General features: G+C 37.5%; 1 protein-coding gene across 4 annotated transcripts in view; it reads left to right on the top strand.

The window, feature by feature from the left end:
* Positions 1-22,999, top strand: part of zmp:0000000755 (phosphofurin acidic cluster sorting protein 2) — a 51,113-nt gene that overhangs the window by 23,892 nt on the left and 4,222 nt on the right. For 2 of the 4 annotated variants that reach the window (XM_067385710.1, XM_067385711.1), the window contains exons 5-21: positions 38-200; positions 3,666-3,757; positions 4,098-4,178; positions 4,667-4,726; positions 9,113-9,261; positions 9,410-9,503; positions 10,287-10,370; positions 13,142-13,263; positions 13,378-13,543; positions 14,929-15,033; positions 16,051-16,157; positions 17,039-17,193; positions 17,286-17,396; positions 17,653-17,755; positions 20,232-20,274; positions 20,352-20,394; positions 22,346-22,484. In XM_067385710.1, coding sequence (XP_067241811.1) covers positions 38-200; positions 3,666-3,757; positions 4,098-4,178; positions 4,667-4,726; positions 9,113-9,261; positions 9,410-9,503; positions 10,287-10,370; positions 13,142-13,263; positions 13,378-13,543; positions 14,929-15,033; positions 16,051-16,157; positions 17,039-17,193; positions 17,286-17,396; positions 17,653-17,755; positions 20,232-20,274; positions 20,352-20,394; positions 22,346-22,484 — 1,817 coding nt within the window. The remainder of the gene's footprint in view (positions 1-37; positions 201-3,665; positions 3,758-4,097; positions 4,179-4,666; positions 4,727-9,112; positions 9,262-9,409; positions 9,504-10,286; positions 10,371-13,141; positions 13,264-13,377; positions 13,544-14,928; positions 15,034-16,050; positions 16,158-17,038; positions 17,194-17,285; positions 17,397-17,652; positions 17,756-20,231; positions 20,275-20,351; positions 20,395-22,345; positions 22,485-22,999) is intronic. The other 2 variants (XM_067385712.1, XM_067385713.1) reach the window with 1 other exon arrangement.

Here is a 22,999-nt window from a genome sequence, read left to right as displayed (position 1 = left end):
AATGTTCAGTGACTGACAGCAGATGGTGTTTGATCAGGTGATGCAGCATCCAACAGACGGTGGTCAGATTCTGGCTCTCCATAGCAACATGAAGGACGCGCCAGCACGCGTGGCGGAGATCAGCGTGTTCTCGCTGTCCAGTCAACCCATCGACTATGAGTATGGCAGCGGTCAGACGGGAGCCAAGACAAAATCCTCAGGTATGGACATACACGGTTATTCTGTAGATGGTTCTGATATTTGTTCAATTGAGCTCCGTCATTCAGGTTTATTTCATGAGAGTGAACATTAATAGTCAAACCATGACTATAGACCTTATTCACAGCAGCTCCATGACAGGAATGACACAAGGCTGTGAGGGATAGACTTGTGTTTTAAATGGCATCCACTTTTAAAAGCTGTTTAAAGCTCCTAGTTCAATTATAATTTTCCACAGGTCATGTTTTCTGGAGTTTTTTAGTCTACTGAAATTTCTTGGAAAGATATTTTTGCAGTGTTTCGTCAGCAGAACTATACGAAAACACATAAAATAGCAGCAATTAAGGGGCCAAGCACAGAAGCAAGCAAGGAAGCTAGCAGCAGACCAACAATGTCATAATGGACTATGATAGCACCTGAGACAAAGACACCGCATGTCAATTTTGAAGTCAATCAGACCAACAGTACTGTTCAGGGTTCCTACGCGGTTTGGAAAAGTATGGAAAAGTATGGAATTTGATTTGAGTAATTTCCAGGTCTGGAAAAGTATGGAAAAAAGAAATCAGAGTATGAAAAAATATTTGTGTTTCCAGACTATTGGCTCTATTACATTTTTTTAATTTATCACTAACTGCAAACTAGTCACTTTTTGGCAAAATTAGCCGTTTTGAATCAAAATACGTATGTGAATCGTTTAGATCCGAAGTTTTTTTTGGGGCGAGTGTGTGCTTGTCACAGGATTCTCACAAGAATCAAAAATCGGCTACTTTCCCATAAACTGGAGCCAGTCGCAATCTTTCTTGGTGCTCTGTGGCATGATAGATCGCTGTAGCACTCTTGAACCAGCCATCTCATCCGCTTTACACAAAATAAACATAAATGAACTTCCAAAGGTATGTTGAAATATGCAGTACAACTTACCGAAATCTGTATCATGTCACATGCAATTGATCAATCAGTGTTTCGTATAAAATAGCTTGTAAAAATGTCACATTTAGCCTACCTCAGAAAAGCCATTAAATGTCCAAAAACTTGTTATTTAACTACAAAAATTAACTTTGAGAGGAGCATTTTTGCCAAATATATGCACTATAGGGTATTGGATATTCATTGTATTTGTACTTAACATGTGCTTCGATACTGAATGTATAAATCCATTTTATGACAGCCACCATTTAAATGTTTAGCCTACATAAAAAAAAAAAGAGGAGAAAACTAATTGACAAGAAAGATTTATTAAAAAAATGATTTTAAAAACGTCATTATGTGTAATTTAGCCTATATGTAAGTAGCTTACAAGTCCATTTTAACCTATTATTATAATGATGTACCAGCTGTGGTTCCCTGTACAGTTTACAGCATTGGTTGAGATTTTTTCTTTGAGGAAATTTGCCATGTACTGTACCTGATAGGCCCCAAATTAACAAATACTGAATCAAATCAAAATCAAATCGCAAGCTTCTGAATCAATATCGCATTGAGTTGTGAAATTTGTCAATGCACAGACCTAGTGCCAATTTATTTTTATTTATTTATTTATTTTTACTTGAAGCAAATGTTGTTTTTTTCCATTTATTTTCTCGTCAGAGTGCACCAGAATGCTTCGTTTACATGTTGAAATCACAAAAATCTTCTCCTGGGGGAGGATGCCCCCAGACCCCCCTACAACTATTTACTTCATACACATCACTTTTTTCACCACTCTTCACTTTGCACATATGTTTAGAAAGTTATACATTACTAAAATATTAGATACTGAAGGGATACTGAAGACTAAAACTATCATACTGCACTTGTACCAGCAACTGCTTCAATACCAGCAACAAATACCAACAACAGAGCAAACATTGACCAGAATGGATAAATCACAGAAGGATGTCTATAAAGTAAATGTATAGATTTAATACAGAAATTAAATATTTACACTTATGTAGCAAGTGGTATGGTCTGAAAGGGAAACAAACTAAGTCACTATGTCACCCTGTTAAACAGGGAATATATTAGTACTTGTAGATTAATCCCTAACAAAAGTCACACAGGTATGTGGTTTTAAGAAGAGAAGGGCCTAGACGTGATTACTAAATACAAAACTTCAACAATCAAACACTAATTTAAAAATCACTTAAAGACTGTAGGACCCAGACTACAAACATGTAAAAGAGAAAACAGAAAAGGAGACCGAGGCTTACCAATGGCAGAAATCGTTTGGAAGGTCTGGACATTTGAGTATGGAAAAGTATGGAATTTTGAAATGGAAAATGTGTAGGAACCCTGACTGTTGTTAGAGCCAATTTCATGTTTTGTTCAATTAAAGCGCCACCAAGTGGCGCAGTCCCACAGTTTTTTGTGTGTGCCCTTATACATACACGTGTGGTGTGTTTGGTGAAAATATCTAATTTTGTTTAGGGGTTATAGACATTTATATGTATGAACACATAAAAAATTTCCATTTCGTTTCGATTGGACTAATGGTTTCGAAGATATTTGCGAATGTTGTTTAAATGCTGAATCACAATGTTGCACTAACCATAAGGTGAAACCTAGCATGTGTAGTATTGCTGGACTCGGCAAGGATTCAGGAATCCAAGGAGATGACTCCCGTGAAAATGAGTCAACTACATCCAAAGTTATAAGCATGTAAAAAAAATAAAAAATCACCACTAGGTGGTGCTGGTCCAAAACTTCTCAGACTCCTTCAGGGCATCGTGCTAATGACCCATACTGAGTTTGGTAATAATACATTTGTGGGTTCGTAAAATACTGCATTTTACTATAAAAAAATGTCTGACACCCACAATGGCCAATATGGAAAATAGGATATTATTCAACTTGGCATGACATCCCAATTCTAACGAAACCATGATTTTATGATTTCTGGACATACCGTTCAGAAGTTAAAAAGAACAATAGTCATTTTCCTTACCTCCTGACCAGTAGGTGGCGCTGTGCTGAAACACTGCATGGCACCTCAGGTCACGCTTGTGATGACATTGACCAAGTTTGGTCTGAATACAATGTTTTAAGGAAATAGTCTATTTTCACAAGCGCTACGTAAAATTCGTTTGCTTGTTTTTCGCAAATGGTTCGACAAATCGACTTGAATTCCACAACATTTTGTTGGCATGGTCTGATGATCTGGGCCAGTTTTCATGAAAATTGGAGCAACGGCCTAGGAGGAGTTCAAAAAAGGCTCTATCTCTAGGAATAACAGTACAGAGAAGAGATGAGATGTCTATCCCTCACAGCCTCGCTCGTTAAAGATCAAAGATGAAGCTGCTGTGAATAAGGTCTAGTAGGATGATTTGAATGTAGACATCTGATCTGTTCATGTGGCACTATTAATAACACACAACGTCAGACATCCAGATCAGAACACGATGTCACTGATCATCACTGAAAGATGCATAGAGGAGGGTCGAGTTACAGATGTGCTCGTGTGTGACCTCTGACCTGTGTGTGTTTCTCAGATCGTTCTCCTGATATGGATAATTACTCTGAGGATGATGATGACAGTTATTCATCAGGGCAGGAGGGCAGTGATGATGCTGTACACGGACAGGTGAGACACCAAATCATTCAGTCTGTTCATATACTCTGTCATTGACTCTTGATGGATCATTGTGATGAGGTCATCAGCGTTGGTGTCATCGTCACAGCAACATCACACCATTTCTATATGACATGTTGATTCATAAAAAAGTGCAATACCTAAAACACTGTTTATACTTTTATTTAACATATACTGACCCTTTATCATGTGCATTCCCTTGCATACTGTAGGTTTTGTACATATATATTTTGTCTATGTTTATATTATGTTATCTACTGTACTACATATTTATTGTGTTTAATTATGCTGGCAATAAATCTGATTCTGATTTCTACTTCCTGTGTTGTAGGATTTATATGATGAAGATGACGACATACGGAAGCCAAAAAAACCTAGACGGAAAATGATCCGATCTGTCTCAATGACACGAGTGAGGAGCGCTCTGTCCGTCTGTCCGTCTGTCTGTCTCTCTGACTGTCTCTCTGTATGGCAGTAACACAGGAGAGGATGTTCATTCATTCATTCATGTTTATTTGTACAGCGCTTCACACAATACAGATTGTTTTACAGCAGCTTTACAGGAAATGCATGTCAGTGACATAATGTCATTTGTCCCTGATGAACATGGGAACTAGAGTCAAATCATGAAATTGAGATTTGTAGTCTGGTAACCTGGTGACGGGCATCCCGAGATAAAAACAGAACAACATCCAGGAAAGATGAGTGTAGCTGCTGTTGATATTATTTCAGCAGCATATTGAAGTCTGTCTAGTATCTCAGGCTGAACATCACCTACTTCCTCTACTGCTGTTCAGAAGAGATTCTCAGTGGGTTTATGGGTACAGAATGTGTAGTGCAATGATACAGTGAGACTAACCATGATTCTGAGCTGCAGTTTTTGTGTCTCTTCATTCACAGCAACCCAACTTCAAGCAGAAGTTTGTGGCTTTACTGAAGAGATTCAAAGTCACAGATGAGGTGAGTCTGTCTGTTGATCCATCAGCCCTTTCAGGGGGTTTTCACACTGGGCACGTTTGCTGCGGTCTGAATCCAAGTGCGATTGTTCCTCCTGTCTGTGCGCAGCTCGCATGATAGAGAATACAATGGTGGTCAATAAATTGTTTTTTCATTTATTTGGTGCTATTATGTGCTATCTCTTTTGATCTCTTACTCGCCTTATATTGAACTAATAATGTTGTCATCAGCATGTTAGTTTCCTTTCTGAACATGTGCGGATCTGTTTCACATTCACAAATTGCTCCTCAGTTCAGGTGCAGCTGAACTTAGTTCTACATGTGTTCATTACTGTGCTGCACATGACAGCTGTACATTAATTCAATTCAATTCACATTTATTTGTATAGCGCTTTTCACTATACATATCGTTTCAAAGCAGCTTTACAGGAAATACATGTCAACATTACAGTTTAGAGTGATCTGTTTTCAGAGGGGACTGTGTCCAAATTATGCAATTTCAGAAATGTACGTATACAAATAATGCAGTTTGCTAACAATGTATTAATTTAAACAATGTTTTAATGTGATGTAGCAACAATGAGCTCATTAAAGTAATTAATATGTGTTAAAAATGACCAACATTATAACACGCAATTGCGAGTTTATATCTCACAATTCTGACTTTATATCTCACAATTTTGACTTTGTATCTCACAATTCTGACTTTATATCACGCAATTCTGACATTAAATATCATAATTCTGACTTTATATCTCACAATTCTGACTTTATATCACGCAATTCTGACATTATATATCATAATTCTGACTTTATATCACACAATTCTGACTTTATATCACACAATTCTGACTTTATATCTCACAATTCTGACTTTATATCTCGCAATTCTGACTTTATATCACACAATTCTGACTTTATATCTCACAATTCTGACTTTATATCTCGCAATTCTGACTTTATATCACACAATTCTGACTTTATATCACACAATTCTGACTTTATATCACACAATTCTGACTTTATATCTCACAATTCTGACTTTATATCTCGCAATTCTGACTTTATATCACACAATTCTGACTTTATATCACACAATTCTGACTTTATATCACACAATTCTGACTTTATATCACACAATTCTGACTTTATATCACAATTCTGACTTTATATCTCACAATTCTGACATTATATATCATAATTCTGACTTTATATCACACAATTCTGACTTTATATCACACAATTCTGACTTTATATCACAATTCTGACTTTATATCACGCAATTCTGACATTATATATCATAATTCTGACTTTATATCACACAATTCTGACTTTATATCACACAATTCTGACTATATCTTACAATTCTGACTTTATATCACGCAATTCTGACATTATATATCATAATTCTGACTTTATATCACACAATTCTGACTTTATATCTTACAATTCTGACTTTATATCACGCAATTCTGACTTTATATCTCGCAATTCTGACTTTATATCACACAATTCTGACTTTATATCTCGCAATTCTGACTTTTTATCTCACAATTCTGACTTTTTATCTCGCAATTCTGACTTTATATCACAATTCTGACTTTATATCACACAATTCTGACTTTATATCACACAATTCTGACTTTATATCTCGCTATTCTGACTTTATATCTCGCAATTCTGACTTTTTATCTCGCAATTCTGACTTTATATCACAATTCTGACTTTATATCACACAATTCTGACTTTATATCACACAATTCTGACTTTATATCTCGCAATTCTGACTTTTTATCTCGCAATTCTGACTTTATATCACACAATTCTGACTTTATATCACACAATTCTGACTTTATATCACACAATTCTGACTTTATATCTCGCAATTCTGACTTTTTATCTTGCAATTCTGACTTTATATCTCACAATTCTGACTTTATATCACACAATTCTGACTTTATATCACACAATTCTGACTTTATATCTCACAATTCTGACTTTATATCACACAATTCTGACTTTATATCACACAATTCTGACTTTATATCTCACAATTCTGACTTTATATCTCACAATTCTGACTTTATATCACACAATTCTGACTTTATATCACACAATTCTGACTTTATATCTCGCAATTCTGACTTTATATCTCGCAATTCTGACTTTATATCTCGCAATTCTGACTTAATATCTCGCAATTCTGACTTTATATCACACAATTCTGACTTTATATCTCGCAATTCTGACTTTATATCTCGCAATTCTGACTTAATATCTCGCAATTCTGACTTAATATCTCGCAATTCTGACTTTATATCTCGCAATTCTGACTTTATATCTCGCAATTCTAACTTTATATCTCACAATTCTGACTTTATATCACACAATTCTGACTTTATATCTCACAATTCTGACTTTATATCTCGCAATTCTGACTTTATAACTCAATTCTGACTTTATATCTCGCAATTCTGACTTAATATCTCGCAATTCTGACTTTATATCTCGCAATTCTGACTTTATATCTCGCAATTCTGACTTTATATCTCACAATTCTGACTTTATATCACACAATTCTGACTTTATATCTCACAATTCTGACTTTATATCTCGCAATTCTGACTTAATATCTCGCAATTCTAACTTTATATCTCACAATTCTGACTTTATATCTCACAATTCTGACTTTATATCTCGCAATTCTGACTTAATATCTCGCAATTCTGACTTAATATCTCGCAATTCTGACTTAATATCTCGCAATTCTGACTTTATATCTCGCAATTCTGACTTTATATCTCGCAATTCTAACTTTATATCTCACAATTCTGACTTTATATCTCACAATTCTGACTTTATATCTCGCAATTCTGACTTAATATCTCGCAATTCTGACTTAATATCTCGCAATTCTGACTTTATATCTCGCAATTCTGACTTTATATCTCGCAATTCTAACTTTATATCTCACAATTCTGACTTTATATCACACAATTCTGACTTTATATCTCGCAATTCTGACTTTATATCTCGCAATTCTGACTTAATATCTCGCAATTCTGACTTAATATCTCGCAATTCTGACTTTATATCTCGCAATTCTGACTTTATATCTCGCAATTCTAACTTTATATCTCACAATTCTGACTTTATATCACACAATTCTGACTTTATATCTCACAATTCTGACTTTATATCACACAATTCTGACTTTATATCACACAATTCTGACTTTATATCTCGCAATTCTGACTTTATATCACACAATTCTGACTTTTTTATCTCGCAATTCTGACTTTATATCAATTACCTTTTTTATTTTTTTATTCAATGGCGGAAATAAGCTTCCATAGTTTAGAAATAAACTAGCAGTGTGAAAACCCCCTCAGTCTCATTTAAGTCAATCTGAATTAATCTGATTTCAGATTCTAAAAGCTCTGGTTATATGAACCCTAAATCTGATTCACATTTACATGTGCATTACATGTAGCCTGGGTGCCAGCCCGAACCCCGCCCACAACATTTTTTGGACAGGAAGTTCAATCTGGACTCGATCCATTGTGGAGTAATTATGCTCGGCTCCCAGAAGGCCGAGCCAATCAAATTTTCAGGGCGGGCTTTAATCAATGATGGACAGACTATCTGTGGTTACATAACCACCCACGTCATCAAAGAGCGCTTGGGTTGAATTGGTTTTCACCAACGATGACTGCAGCTGGAGAAGTAAGATGTTTAGATTCTGCTATCACGTCTGTAATAAAAGATATCGACAGCGCATTACTTTTAAAAGACGAACAAAGAACCGCAATCAAGGCATTTGTCGATGGGAAAGATGTGTTTGCCGTCCTTCCAACGGGATTCAGCAAAAGTTTAAGTACAAGTTCAACATACGTCACTTACTGCGTTGCTCTGATTGGTTGTATGTCTATCCAATTGAGTGCAGAGTTTTTTTTTTTTTACTGGTTCGGTTAAGACACGCCCCATAATTCAAGTGCAATGGAGCAGTATCAGACTCACATTCTGCCTAGAATATGAGTATGACGAAGTCAGGCTACATTACATGTACAATACAGCAATATATGTATAATTGTAATTTTTCTATTGACACATCTAAAAAGAAAGCTAAAAAAAAAGTCAAAAGAGCTATTAATATGGATATTTATTTTGGTCTTGTCACTTGCACAGACCAGTTCGTAAGATGTGAAAAAACATATGCATGTTCATAAGACGGAAACATACACGCATTGATTGATTAAGGTGTTTACATGTAGGGTTTTCAATCCAGTTGAGCCATCAGTCAGATCATAACTAGATTATGTAGTTGCATGTAAGCATAGCTATTGTTTTGTTGTTTTCTCTCTGTTTGATGTGTTGCTGATGTGCACAGGTTCTGGACTCAGACCCGGTGGATCAGACGCAGGAAGTGGAGGAGGATCTGGACCTGCTGTATGACAGTCTGGAGGTTTATCAGAGTGACAGCGGCCCAGAGCTGGAGGACAACGAGAGCATCCTGAGCACCCCGAAACCCAAACTCAAGTATGAGCCGTCTGATGATCTTCAGCTTCTCATGAGCTGTTTGTGTTGTTCAAAAAATGTGGTGGTGTGGTGAAATGTCAGCGGTTGCTGTATGAATCAGTCGCGCCGGAGCTGAATGAGTGTGTGTGTGTATGTGTGTGTGTTTCAGGCCCTTTTTTGAGGGAATGTCTCACTCCAGTTCTCAAACAGAGATCGGCAGCATTCACAGTCACAATCAACACCGAGACGCAACGTTCAACACGGTGAGATTCACACACACACATACATGAGTCTTAAGGGCTCATTTAAAAACAGAACGAATACTCAGTGGTAGGTTTATTTCACAACCTGAGAAACACTCTTAATTTAGCAGACTGCTCACACCAGCGGCTCCGGTATATAAACAGGCTGATATCATCACGTCATGTTTATGAATGTGGATTGAATATTAATCCTAGTGTGTGCTAGATTACACACACACACCAAACGGGGCATGGGGCATCGGGATGTTTGGGAGTTTTTGGGTATTTTTAGGGCCTGACATCAGATCTGTGTGTGTTCCTGATCCATTACTGGAATCACAAGCATCTGAGAGGGAGACGAGGCACAAACGGCACATTTAGAAACGTCTGCACATTCCGCTGGAGATTGAAAACACACTCGACCCGCCGTCTGTCGCAGAAGAGAGTTTGTGCAGCATTTACACACACACACTCACTCTCTCTCACACATGTACACACACACGCTCACACACATGCTTTGCACGAGCTGCACTTTATTTGTACCATTTTGTTTTATTAGTATATTTTTATTTATCTGATTACCTTTTTTAGAATTGGAAAGATAATGAAGATAAGTGAGATCTCTGATTGAATTCCTTGAAAACCAAAAACGTAGTGCTTGAAAAGTCCTTGAAAGTCCTGGAATTTGATTTTACAGTATCTGTACGAACCCTGTTATCCCTGCACTGACATCACAGATCTGAGCACAGCGCCCCCGTCAGGATGAACCCACACATAAATCAGTGCTCATGTCTTCCTGTGCAGGGCTGTGACTTCCTGTCGGTGGAGAGGTGTAAGACAGCCGGCTCGCGGCAGCAGGAGGACAGCGGGATGGACACCAGTGCTGGGGTGAGAGTTCAGCGTCACACACCTTCATTGATTCCCATTCCATCCCAACGGAACAGCCCCAGTTCTGAGAACAGAATCATATCTAGCACGTTTCATTTTTAATTCTGTTTTTAAAGGGCATATTGCAGGTTAGAGCTTCAGTGATTCAATGTATAGAAAAATAATGTATTAAATAGATTTTCTTGAAAAAACACGTATAAATACGCTACATAGTCTTCTGGAGTCGTATTTTGGGAGAGAATTTTACTTCCACATCTGAAAAATGCCAAATCGGAAGTGACGTAACTCAAGGGAGCGCGATCAATATAACCAATAGGAAAACAATGGATCGCAATGACAGTTCGGACGCTGAGGAAATTGTAAATATTTATTCATACTCGTATCACAAACCACAGCCATACAATTAGCCTGCTATGTGTTTAAGAGAGCAGGGACAGGCCAGGATTAGAATAACGGTCAAAATAGACAAATTGAGCTGTTGTGTGAGGAGAAGCAGTGGAGAACAGGGCAGCGACCGATGTTAGCTTAGCTAATGATATGTGCTCAGATCACAATATTGTACAGATTATTATCATGAATCAGGCAATAGCAAAGCTATTGGTCATCTAGGACTAACGTCATTGATTACTAATAACAGAATCTAATAAACCTTGATCAGGCGTATGTCACACGCGTTAATATCCGTCCACACTAAAGTTACGTGATATAGCAGTTTCTCATCACGACTGATTTGGTAGTTAGCAAATGAAATAATAAAATAATAATAATAATAAAGATTTACGGTGCACAATTCACGTGTTCATCAAGCTGCATCTCTGACGGATCCGTGATCATGTCTCCCGCCGGCGGCCGAACGTAGTAGTGTATGTGTTTCAAGTAATGTTATCCTTTATTCATTAATTCTGTGTTATGAGTTTATTCCGTGCCCATTCACTGATAGTGTGAGGATGTATATGACGCCATGATTATGTAGTTGTGTGAACTTGAATGTATATATAAGTTTACATACATGGCATGAATGAAATTGGAGTATTTACATTACCAGCACATAATTCAAAACTGTTTTGTGTAAGTGTGAGACTGTATGCATGTGTACATAATTTGTATTCATCAGTGGTGAAACTGATTCAAGTAAAAACGGTGAAGAAGCATTGCGTGTGTAAGTTTATTAATTTAATATAATCATTTACAGAAGTATTACAATGTTGAACTCCCATCATATCACCAGGATGATAATCCTCCAGTCTATAATGAACGTGTTTTTCGACGCAGATGCAGAAGTGAAGTCCCGTCTCTTCACCTGCACAAAAAACCCCGGCACGGAAGATCAGCAGCGTCTTTTTTCTTGTTATTAAACCTCTGGACTCAATGTCCTGACAGGCTGAAGTTTGTGCAACCTCCACAAACACAATAATTTACCATGACGATGATAAATAGAATACAAAAACTACAGAAAACACACTAATTCACGACCGCTGTCACTGAATACCAGCCTACTCTGCACTGAGTCAACACAGAGCTCGGCGATCGACTCCCTTGAGTGACGTAAAATGACGCGACGCTGAAAAAAAAGCGTTTTTTACAGAGACCGTCACTTTATCTACTAAATACATGCCCTTATGTCCTGCAAAACATTTTTAAACCCTGCAGTACCTTTTTATATGGTATTTTTGTACAAGGTTATATATCAGAATCAGAAAGAGCTTTATTGCCAGGTATGTTGTTTACACATACTAGGAATTTGTTTTAGTGACAGAAGCTCCACAGTGCAACAGAGTGACAGCGACAAGAGAAGACACATAATAGAAAGAATAAAAAATAATATACAAATTTACAAGATAGACAAAGTGCAAAAAAAGCAAAAATATATATATATAATATAGACAATTGTATGTACAGTTATGTGTATATATTCATCTAGAAAAAAAAAATGTTTAACCTGCAGTATGCACTTTAAGAACATCATTATGCAACTAAGCTGTGATTGAGGTGTCTTGGGTGACTTAAACTTATCGTATTCTCCTTTGAAAAAGTCTTTAGTTATTTCAACATCGTCTGACAAACAAAGCCATTAATGGGTCGGAATGTATTCTTAAATTAAAAGTTGATTTAAAAATTTCCAAAACATGAATCTTCTCAGTTTGTAACATGTGTTTTAGATCTGTAACAGTCATGTGTTTCTCATCTCTATGTGGTTGCAGTTGAGCAACATCAAGTTGTACGTGTTTGAAAGAAGTTCTTAAGGTTCTGCCAGTATTTTCTCTGTTGTGTGCTGCTTCTGACCGGTTTCTTTGGCTGAGGATCTGATCTGATGTGCTGTGGTGTAGAGTCTCTCTCTCTCTCTCTTTCTGTCTCTAATTGAGCTCCACCCTGCATGTCGTCTCTCCTGCCCTTTCCCACCCTGTGAGTTTCCTACATTATTCAGGTCCAAAGGAAATGAGCCACCCGCCTGCTGTGACCTGTGACCTTTGCTTCCGACACAGGCACAGCTCAATGTTTCATTCAAACCTGAACTTCAGGAATGACATAAATTATCTTCTATGAACTTCTATGCATGCATGAATTATCTATCAGCATTTAAATGCACACACACTTTATATATATATATATATATATATATATATATATATATATATATATATATATATATATATATATATATATATATATATATATATATATATATATATATAATGTGTTTCCACAAAAATATGAAGCTGCAAAACTGTTTCCAACATTGATAATAATAATCTCCCACTGTGTTTCTGCAGGAAGTTGATGCAGAGCATCATGGGATAGTAATGGCAGATGTGTCGGAGCCCAGCAGCGATCGATTGAATAGCTCCGGTGGAAAACTCTGCAAGACTGAGTCCCAGAATCAAATGAGTCCCAGGTACGGCTCACGTTTATGCGCTCGTTTCACACTTGTCTGATCCTGAAGTTCTGCGTAGTGTTTTTCATCAGAGTACAGAGTGTAATGACCGGTTTGAGTGATTGACTCCTGCAGCGCTGAAGATCTGTCCGTGTTTATGACCTCCAGTAAAGCGGAGAACAGGGTCCCGCGGCGGGCGCGCAGCACGTCCATGAAGGACAGACAGAACTCAAGAGCACAGAGCGACCGCACGGCTAGCGTGGACAGCGAGTATTCACCCGACAGCCGCTTCGCCGCACAGGTACGTCTCTGAGGATCACACAAGGTTCATCCAGCTCAACTCTCGTCTGTCATTCCACAGACCTAAAGCAGCTCAGCTGGAACTCAGGGATAAATCAGAATTAGGAACTAGGGCTGCACGATTAATCGTAAATAAATCGAAATCGCGATTATGCTGCGATTTTTTTTGATTACATAAATATGTCCACAACGTGTTAGTGAAGAGCTGCTCTGTGATCAGTAGTAAATGACGCTCCATCTGAGAGCATTAGAAAAAGCAACACATGTCAAATATACAAACTTTACAAACATGAGAAGCCTTTATGAACTTCTTTTCTAACAAAAGACAACGTTTAATGTTCTTTTACTCCAGACTCACTTCATAATGTCAGTTGAGTGTTTGAAATAGCATTTTAATTAGCATTGGATTATAAATATACTTTATTATTTCGGAAATACCCGAGAAGGCTTGAAGAAAACAACATATAAACCACGTATTGTTGTAATCGTCTGTTTATTTTATTCATGTTTAATCAATCAAAGCGTTTCTACCTTCTTTTTATTCAGTCACAGCAATAGCATGATGCCCACTGGGGATTTCCTGGAACAGTGTTTGTTATATTGCGTATATTTGGAGTATTTAGAGTATCTGCTCAAGGGCGCCCTCCGGCGTCCAGTATGAAACAGACATGTTTAGTGCCAAAATAAAGCTCACTCAATCCTATTCAGGGTAAAAACAGGAAAAATAATTCCTCTCTGAGGGAAACATATAATTAATATGTTTTCTCCAGCGTACATAAGTGTACAGGTTTTTTTCCCCACGGTGGATGCATAAGAGGCACATAGTTCATATTAAATACATGGACTCCATTTTTTATTTTGCATACCTCCTGACAAAAATAAAGAAATTATTGAGACAGATTTTTATCATAATAATATAATATTTGATAATAAATCCTTAGACATTTCTAATGATTTATAGACATACTGCTTGCATGTTAACAGGTAACCCCACATTTTGTCATACAAGTTTTAAATATTATTTTCTAATTATTATAGTTATATTTATAATTAAATATAAATACTTTAATAATGTAAGTTATTACAACAGTAATATTTCTTATTTGGTGTAATATTTTTAATTAGCAATAATGATAATAATTAAAATGATAATAAAAATAATTAGTCAAAATAATATATAAGCACAAAATTTCGGGCCAAATTGTGCAGCCCTACAAACAAGCAAAACAAGCCTGGTATTGTTTTTTTGTTTTTTTTTTCCCATATGTTTAATAAAATCGCATTTTAAATCGCAATTTTAACCAGAAAAATCACAATTAGATTTTTTCTCCTAATCGTGCAGCCCTATTAGGAACTATGAATCATGTGTGTGTTTCTGTCATTCAGGTGCCCAGGAAATCTGTGTATGACCAGCTCAATCAGATCCTGATCTCAGACGAGAGACTCCCGGAGAACATCATCCTCATCAATACAGTGGACTGGCAGGGGCAGGTGTGTGTTCAACGACATTTTAGAGATTCTCAGCGCTTGCAACGCCAGACTCATGTGTTCGATTCCCAGGGAATGCATGAACTTCATGATGTAACTCTGAATGCAGTTGATGCCACTTTGGATAAGAGCATCTGCCAAATGTAGAAATGTAGTAGTTCTGCATAGTAATTAAATTATTTGATTCCTCCTCATTCATGTCCATAAATCAGTACACAGGTGTGTTTATGGTCATTTATTTTAAAGGGGTCCTTGATTATGATTTCACTTTTTTAACTTTAGTTAGTGTGTAATGTTGCTGTTTGAGCATAAACAACATCAGCAAAGTTACGACGCTCAAAGTTCAATGCAAAGGGAGATATTTTATTTTATAGAATTCACTGTTTAAAGACTACAACAAACGGCTGGTAGGGACTACAATGAGCTTCTTCCCGGGATGGTGACAACACAAACCCCAACATTTACATAAACCCCGCCCCCGAGAACACGCTGCAAAGGGACTGAGGCCATGTTGGGCTGCTTTAGAGAAGAGGAAGAGTTGTTGTTGTAGAGTTTTGTTGTCATGCCGTCATTTTATGCCGGACTGCTTCACAAACGAAGGTCAATTCAATACTGGATTTGCAGAAAAGATTAACATGACGGCACATGCTAGTGGATGAGTTGAATCATTTGTCATCTCATTTGCATTTAAAGGGACACACACAAAAATGGTGTGTTTTGCTCACACCCAAATGGTGCAAATTTGACAAGCTATAATAAATGATCTGTGGGGTATTTTGAGCTGAAACTTCACAGACACATTCTGGGGACACAAGAGACTTATATTACATCTTGTCAAAAGGGGCATTATATAGGTCCCCTTAAATGTGTGTAAATCAGCCTCACATTGACTTTATAGTGTCTCATCATCACTGCAGTTTGGACATAAATGAACAGTTTTGTAACAGAATTATGATGAATACAGGCGTATACAGGCATAGTCTTAGACAGATTTGTACTGAATTGTGTGTTGTTGTTCAGTATGTGGCGGAAGTGCTGCAGAAACACGCTCAGCCCATCGTGTCGACCTGCTCCTCCGCTGATGTCCAGGCTGCATTTAACACCATCGTCACACGCATCCAGAGATTGTGAGTGACCGAACACACACACTCACATGCTTACTGCACACACACACATTTGTTTTTGTGAATTGTGGGGACATTCCATAGGTGTAATGGTTTTTATACTGTACAAACTGTATTTTCTCTCCCCCTAGTCTACCCCTACCCCTAAACCTACCCATCACAGGAAACTGTGCACATTTTTACTTTATCAAAAAAACTCATTCTGTATGATTTATAAGCCTTTTGAAAAATGGGGACATGGAGTAATGTCCTCATAAGTCACCCTCTCATACCCATGTCATTATACAAATTTGTGTCCTGATATGTCACAAAAACACGCACACACACACACAAACAAACACAGTATCACAGCTCTATAAATACAGTGTTTTTCTGTAAGCATGTGTCTCTGATCATCATAATGGTTTATTATCATTTGTCTCTTGAGCGTGTACAGCTGTTAGCGTGATATGATCCTCATAACACTCACTGAACCCAAACACTCTAACACACACTCTAATCAGCCAATCAGAATCCATCCTGCTTAAAAGAGCTCGAGCACTTAAAACAGAAGATAGCACGCTTATTATAAATAGAACGTTTTCTGCTGGTGTAGACGCTAATTTAGCTAATGTTATAGTTAATATATTTATAGTTATCAATATAGTTACAGTTACTACAGTTATCGTTTTATAGTTACAATGATATTTATTGTTATAGTTATAATTCTACTTTTTGTTATAGTTATTTATGGTTATTATATTTATCATTATAGTTATCATTACATTTGATTTGTATTTCTCATATATATGAGAGGCAGTGTTCCTCTCGTCTCTCATTATGTTTGAGTCGGTCTGACGGAATCAGGATCAGTGCTTGACCATGTCATGTGACTCCCCCTTCAGCTGTAACTGTAACGCTCAGACTCCACCCACTGTCAAGGTGGGTGTGGCGGGCGATCAGAGCTACCTCAGCACCGTGCTGCGCTTCTTTGTAGAGCAACTGGCCAATAAGACGCCTGATTGGCTGAGCTACATCCGCTTCCTCATCATCCCAATCGGTGAGTCCAGACGCAGATCTTCATGTCAGTTGTTTTCAGGGTTAATAATACTGGTTTATTGTTTTTACACACTACCTGCGTCTGTTTCACAGGTTCACATCCTCTTGCCAAATACGTGTCATCGTTCGACAGTAAATTCAGCAGTATGTTCATGGAGCCGTCGTGGAGGGAGCTGTTCTGCCGGTCAGAGCCTCCGAGCGCAGGTGATGTGTGTGACACTAATGAACATTAAATGAGCTGTTCAGATGTGTTTGTTAACAAGACTTCAGTTGGGAGGGGAGATATTCAGGGACTGACAGATGTGTGTGAGTGTCTGTTTCACCTGCATCTGTCTCACATTAGACTCATATCCCATCAGACCTCACTGCCACAGGATCGTCTCACGCTCACTTACACAAGTTTGACCTCGATATGGAGATGTGCTGTTGCAGAATTTTAACCTTCTATCTGTCTCCACAGACTCTGTTGATGTAGCTGGACGGATCATTCAGTATCTGGCTGGAGCGAATGTGTCTCATCAGTTTCCCATCTCTGAGGCCATGCTCACCTACAGACAGAAGAGGTACGTGTGCGTGTGTGTGTGTGTTCAGTTGGTTCTTGAGGAAATAGTGTGATATCTGCATTATATTCAAATCAGTTTAAATCAGAGGCTTCTAAAGTCACTAATTCTTCTCTGTAATGACCTGCGCTCGTCCTGACCGTTGTTTTGTCTTGCGATTCAGAGAGTTTCGCTCGTCCCAAATGGTCATAAAGTTCCGAACCAGAAACACTAGTTGGAGTCGCAGAGTTCTTTATCAATACTACTGTATCATATTTTAAACGTGAATTTCTAAAAATTTCTAAAAGGTTGCTGATAAACCTGTTGCACACAATCTTCTACAGTCCTTCTGTTGTCTGATTGATAGTTTATAGAGTAAAAGTCTTTTAGTATAATTGTACAAATGTCCTCCTTCAGCTCGTGCTTCACGTGTCTTTCTGCTGCTGCACTGATTTTTATCAAACAAATGCAATAATAACTTTGATATTGTTAGTAATATTTCAACTGGACTGAAGTAACTTCGGTTTACCTGATTATCCAGACATCATTTTTAGAATAATGAGTATCAAATATGATCATCAGGCTTTTGAGGAAGGTTTATTTGTTCATTGTATTGTTATTAACATTATTAATGTTTTAAAACTACAAAGCTTTGATCATAAAACTAAGCATTTAAATATCATCTTCATAATACATATTATTGGCATATCTGAGGGTGAGAAAATCACCTTTAAAGTTCAAATGAAGTCCTTAGCAATGCATATGCACTCACAAAAATATATTTTTAAATATATTTACGGTAATATATTTATAAAATATCTTCATGGAACATGATCTGTACTTAATATCCCAATGATTTTTGGCATAAAAGAAAAATCGATAATTTTGACCCATACAATGTATTGTTGGCTATTGCTACAAATATACCCGTGCAACTTATGACTGGTTTTGTGGTCCAGGGTCACATATAAGTATCTGCTATACCATTATAAAGATCAGCATCTGTACTAAATTGCATATTTTTGCTCAGTTTGAGCCCCTGAATAAAATTAAGCTGTTTTTCCTGCATATTCTCACTATATCAGACAATATGAGCCATAAAAGCCTGATGTATCAAATATGATACAGAACATAAAACACATTTGATTTAGATATAGATTTTTAATAAAATAAAATATTATATAAAATAAAAAAAATAGTATTTCATATGCCAGGCTTCACAGTGTTAAAAGTAGATTTTGCAAATAAAAACAGTTGTGGCCTAATGGTTAGAGAGTCTGACTTGGAACCTTAAGATTTGAATCTCAGCACCGGCAGGAAATGTAGATGGGGTGTGAATGAACAGCATTCTCTTCCACTCTCATTACCCACAACTGAGCTGCCCTTGAGCAAGGCACCTAACCCCCAGTCACTCCCCGGGTGCCGCAGCAAAACAGCTGCCCACTGCTCTAAGTGTGTGTGTGTTTAATACTCACTGCAGTGTGTGTGCATTTGAATGGGTGAAGAGCACAAATTCCGACTATGGGTCTCATACTTGGCTAGACGTCATGTAACTTTTTTAAACAGATGTTATTAATAAAAAATAGTCTTAAAACTGCACAACCCCCTGGATAGCATATTTGAGTTCAGCCACACTTAACAAGAACATGATCTCCTCACTAGCACTGACTCCCTCTAGTGACGCTGCCTTCAGCAATCATCCACCTGCTTGGAACAATTGCATGTAGTTAACTCTTGCTTCATTCAGTCTATTCAACAAATAACATGATTATTAAGAACAAGAGTTAAAAACAAAACTAATCAATGTGATGGATAACAACATGGATATTTGTGAGTGCTCCACATCAGGTGTGCATCAGACCTCTGCTGAAACAGGAAATGATAAACCTTGAATGAAGGATGTAAACGGAAACACACACTGTTCAGTGATGCGACATTGTTTTGTTTAATATATTTTAATCTGATCTTTCTGCTTTAGTATGCACATCCTCTGACAGACTCATTATTATTATTATTATTAACACTTCTGCCCTCATTTCTTCTCATCTCTCGTTTGCATTCCAAGGAAGAGGAGTTTGTATTTTGATTTTTACATCAGGTATCTGACCTCTGACTTCTATTGTTCCATCTCTACATTTGATTTGCTGTCCATCTCCAGTCACATGACCTTCTTTGTCATCGCTCCGAGTCTCATCAATGCCTGAAGATCTGCAGATCTTTGCGAATCCTGCCGTTCTCATGGTCTTATATCTTGTGTTCTTATTGTCAGAACACAAATGCAACCACACTTTATTAGCTTGTGCTCATGATGTTCATCCTGTGATTCAGCCACGGACTCTCGGTTTCTCTGGTCTGCTCGCGTGTTTGATCAGGTGTTTCTGCTGTGCTCATCTCATCGTGATGCTCTGTAAACCTTCATTTCACTGGTCAGACGCGTTGGTTCTCTGCAGCTGCTCCAGTGTCTCTGTGTTTTTCTCTAACCTACTCTCTCTCTCTGCAGTCCGGATGAAGACTCGTGCCAAAAATTTGTGCCATTTATCGGGGTAAGACTCCAGATCCACTTGTCACATGATGATATATGAGTGTGAATCAGCGATTAATGGTTGTTGTGCTCTGTCAGGTGGTGAAGGTGGGGATCGTGGAACACAGTCTGTCCACATCAGGTGAGTTCAGATCACTACTCATTCAACACAACTGACGTCTGCCATGTAAAGAATGAGCTCAGCAGGTTCAGTTTAATATTATTAATGATATTTATCCTTGTAATGAGTTTCTCACACATAGATTTAATCTGGATTGTAATGAGTGAAGCAGACAAATTAGAGTTTATTCATGCAAGTTAATTTACTCACCCCATGTCATCCAAGATATTTATGTCTTTCTTTCTTCAGTCGAAAAGAAATGAAGGCTTTTGAAGAAAACATTCCAGGATTTTTCTCCATATAGTCGACTTCAACAGTTACCAATGGGTTGAAGGTCCGAATGTCAGTTTCAATCCAGCTTAAAAGAGCTCTACATGATCCCAGATGTGGAATAAGGATCTTATCTAGTGAAATTATCGGTCATTTTCTAAGTAATAAAAAATAAAAATGACATACTTTCTAACCACAAATGCTCATCTTGCACTAGCTACGCGATGCACCACGCATTACGTAATCATGTTGGAAAGGTCACGCGTGATGTAGACGTAAGTACCAAGTCAAACGGCCTTTACAAAAAAAAAATAAAACAATGATGTCGGACAATTTTGAAGTTGGAAGAGAAAATGAGCATTTGTGGTTAAAAAATGTATACATTTTTTTTTTTTTTTTTTTAGAAAATGACCAATAGTTTTCGCAAGTTAAGACCCTTAGTCCTCATCTGGGATCATGTAGAGCTCTTTGAAGCTGCACTGAAACTGACATTTGGACGCTCAACCCGTTGAACCCCAGTGATGTCCACTATATGGAGAAAAATCCTGGAATGTTTTCATCAAAAAAAAAACTTAATTTCTTTTCGACTGAAGAAAGAAAGATATGAACATCTTGGATGACATGGGGGTGAGTAAATTATCAGGAAATTTGAATTCTGAAGTGAACTAATCCTTTAATCTGTGTAATCTTTCGATGATTAACCCCCATGTGAAATTTTCTTCTGTCTTTGTTTTTGCTTAGTCTAGGGCTGCAGCTATCGATTCTTTTTGTAATCGATTAATCTAGCACTTAATCGATCGATTAATCGGATAATTTTTTTAAACAACCAAAACAAATAATGCATAGTGAAAATGATGTGGCTGTAAAATGATCAAGCATTTGGCTTTTATTTCTAAAAAAAACAGAGGTATTGGTTCCATCTCCAACATTGGCTCCAAAACTAAGCCTTTTTATTGCAATTTTTTACCCATTTAGTGTTTATAAGTGCCAGTGCCAACAATTATATAACAATACAGTTAAGTCAACTTAATGTAAAACATGTATAACATGTAAAACTATGAATACAAACTTAAATAGTAAAGGCCATTTGGCCTTAGTTTTGTCATCTTAATTCAACATTACAAAAAAAGGATTGCACCTTCTGCAAATTACCCACCTGAGAACAAAAACACATGCCGTGTGTGAGGAAGAGTGACGCCCCAGTCAGACCAGTTGCTTCATTGCAGTTTGGTACGGCAGAAATAGCCTACATACAATCATTTTCAATAGAATGCTGCATTTGGCTTGTAATCGAGTTAATCGAGTAACTCGATGAATCGTTTCAGCCCTAGTTTAGTCGTTATGTTTTTTGCCACTACTTGGATATTGTATGAAGTTTCTGTTTCTGAGGCAGGTTTTGTGTTTCAAAGCTTTATGAGTTTTGATGACGTGATAAATTTCTGGTCCTCAGGAAATGAGGTCACATCTGTGAGCGCGGCATTGGCTGCTTTACGCTCTCTTTCTCTCAGTCATATAAATAGATTTCACAGCGTGTGGCATTTAAAGTCGGGCATCGACTCCTGCTGCTCTCTGCCTCATATGTAGGTCAGATGCACGTCATCAAACACTCCCACGGTTCATCTGTGCAGGAGAGTTTAAACCACAGCATTCCGCGGACAGTGTGTGTTCATGTGTGTTCAATGTGGCGTCTTTGTGTTCTCAGTGGACTCTGATGATGCCGTGTGCGGGAATGCGGGCGTTGTGTCCTCGCCCACGTCGCAGTCGGGCACACCCTACGGGAAGGAGATGTATGGGACTCCCCCCCCTTCGCCCTCGACATGTGCCGTTTTCACTGGAGTGGGGTATGACATCATCACATGACATGAAATGTCCAACAGTTGTGTGTTTGAGTGAATCTGGGTCACATTACACCCCAAAAACAGCATACTGTAGTTTCCGGAATATAAATCGCATTTTGTTATTATTTGAAATGTGCTGCAGATTAAATAAAAAAGCGACTTGTATCAACATCAAGCAATCAAAACATGCACTAAATGCACACATCTGGATTGGTGCTGAATGAGAGGAATGTAAGTTTATTTGTATAGTGCATTTTCCACACATCAGTTTTGTTTTAAATTAATTTGTTTAGGCTTGCCGTTTATATTGAATGTTGTTTATAATGAATGCCACTATAATTTGTTTATTTTATATTTATATTTTTCATTCCTGTTCTGTTCTGAATGCCATTAAATTTAAAGGATTTGTTGTGGAGGGGAACTAAAATACATGTTTAGTGATGCAACCAAAAATATTAAGTCGGAAATGTATTTAGTCCATCATTAGTCAGCTAGAAAAATAACTCTAGAGAGGAGCA

The sequence above is a fragment of the Chanodichthys erythropterus genome, chromosome 5 (assembly GCF_024489055.1).
Source record: "Chanodichthys erythropterus isolate Z2021 chromosome 5, ASM2448905v1, whole genome shotgun sequence".
NCBI lineage: Eukaryota > Metazoa > Chordata > Actinopteri > Cypriniformes > Xenocyprididae > Chanodichthys > Chanodichthys erythropterus.
The sequence above is the reverse complement of the archived record's forward strand: the minus strand, read 5'-3'. Positions and strand labels throughout refer to the sequence as shown.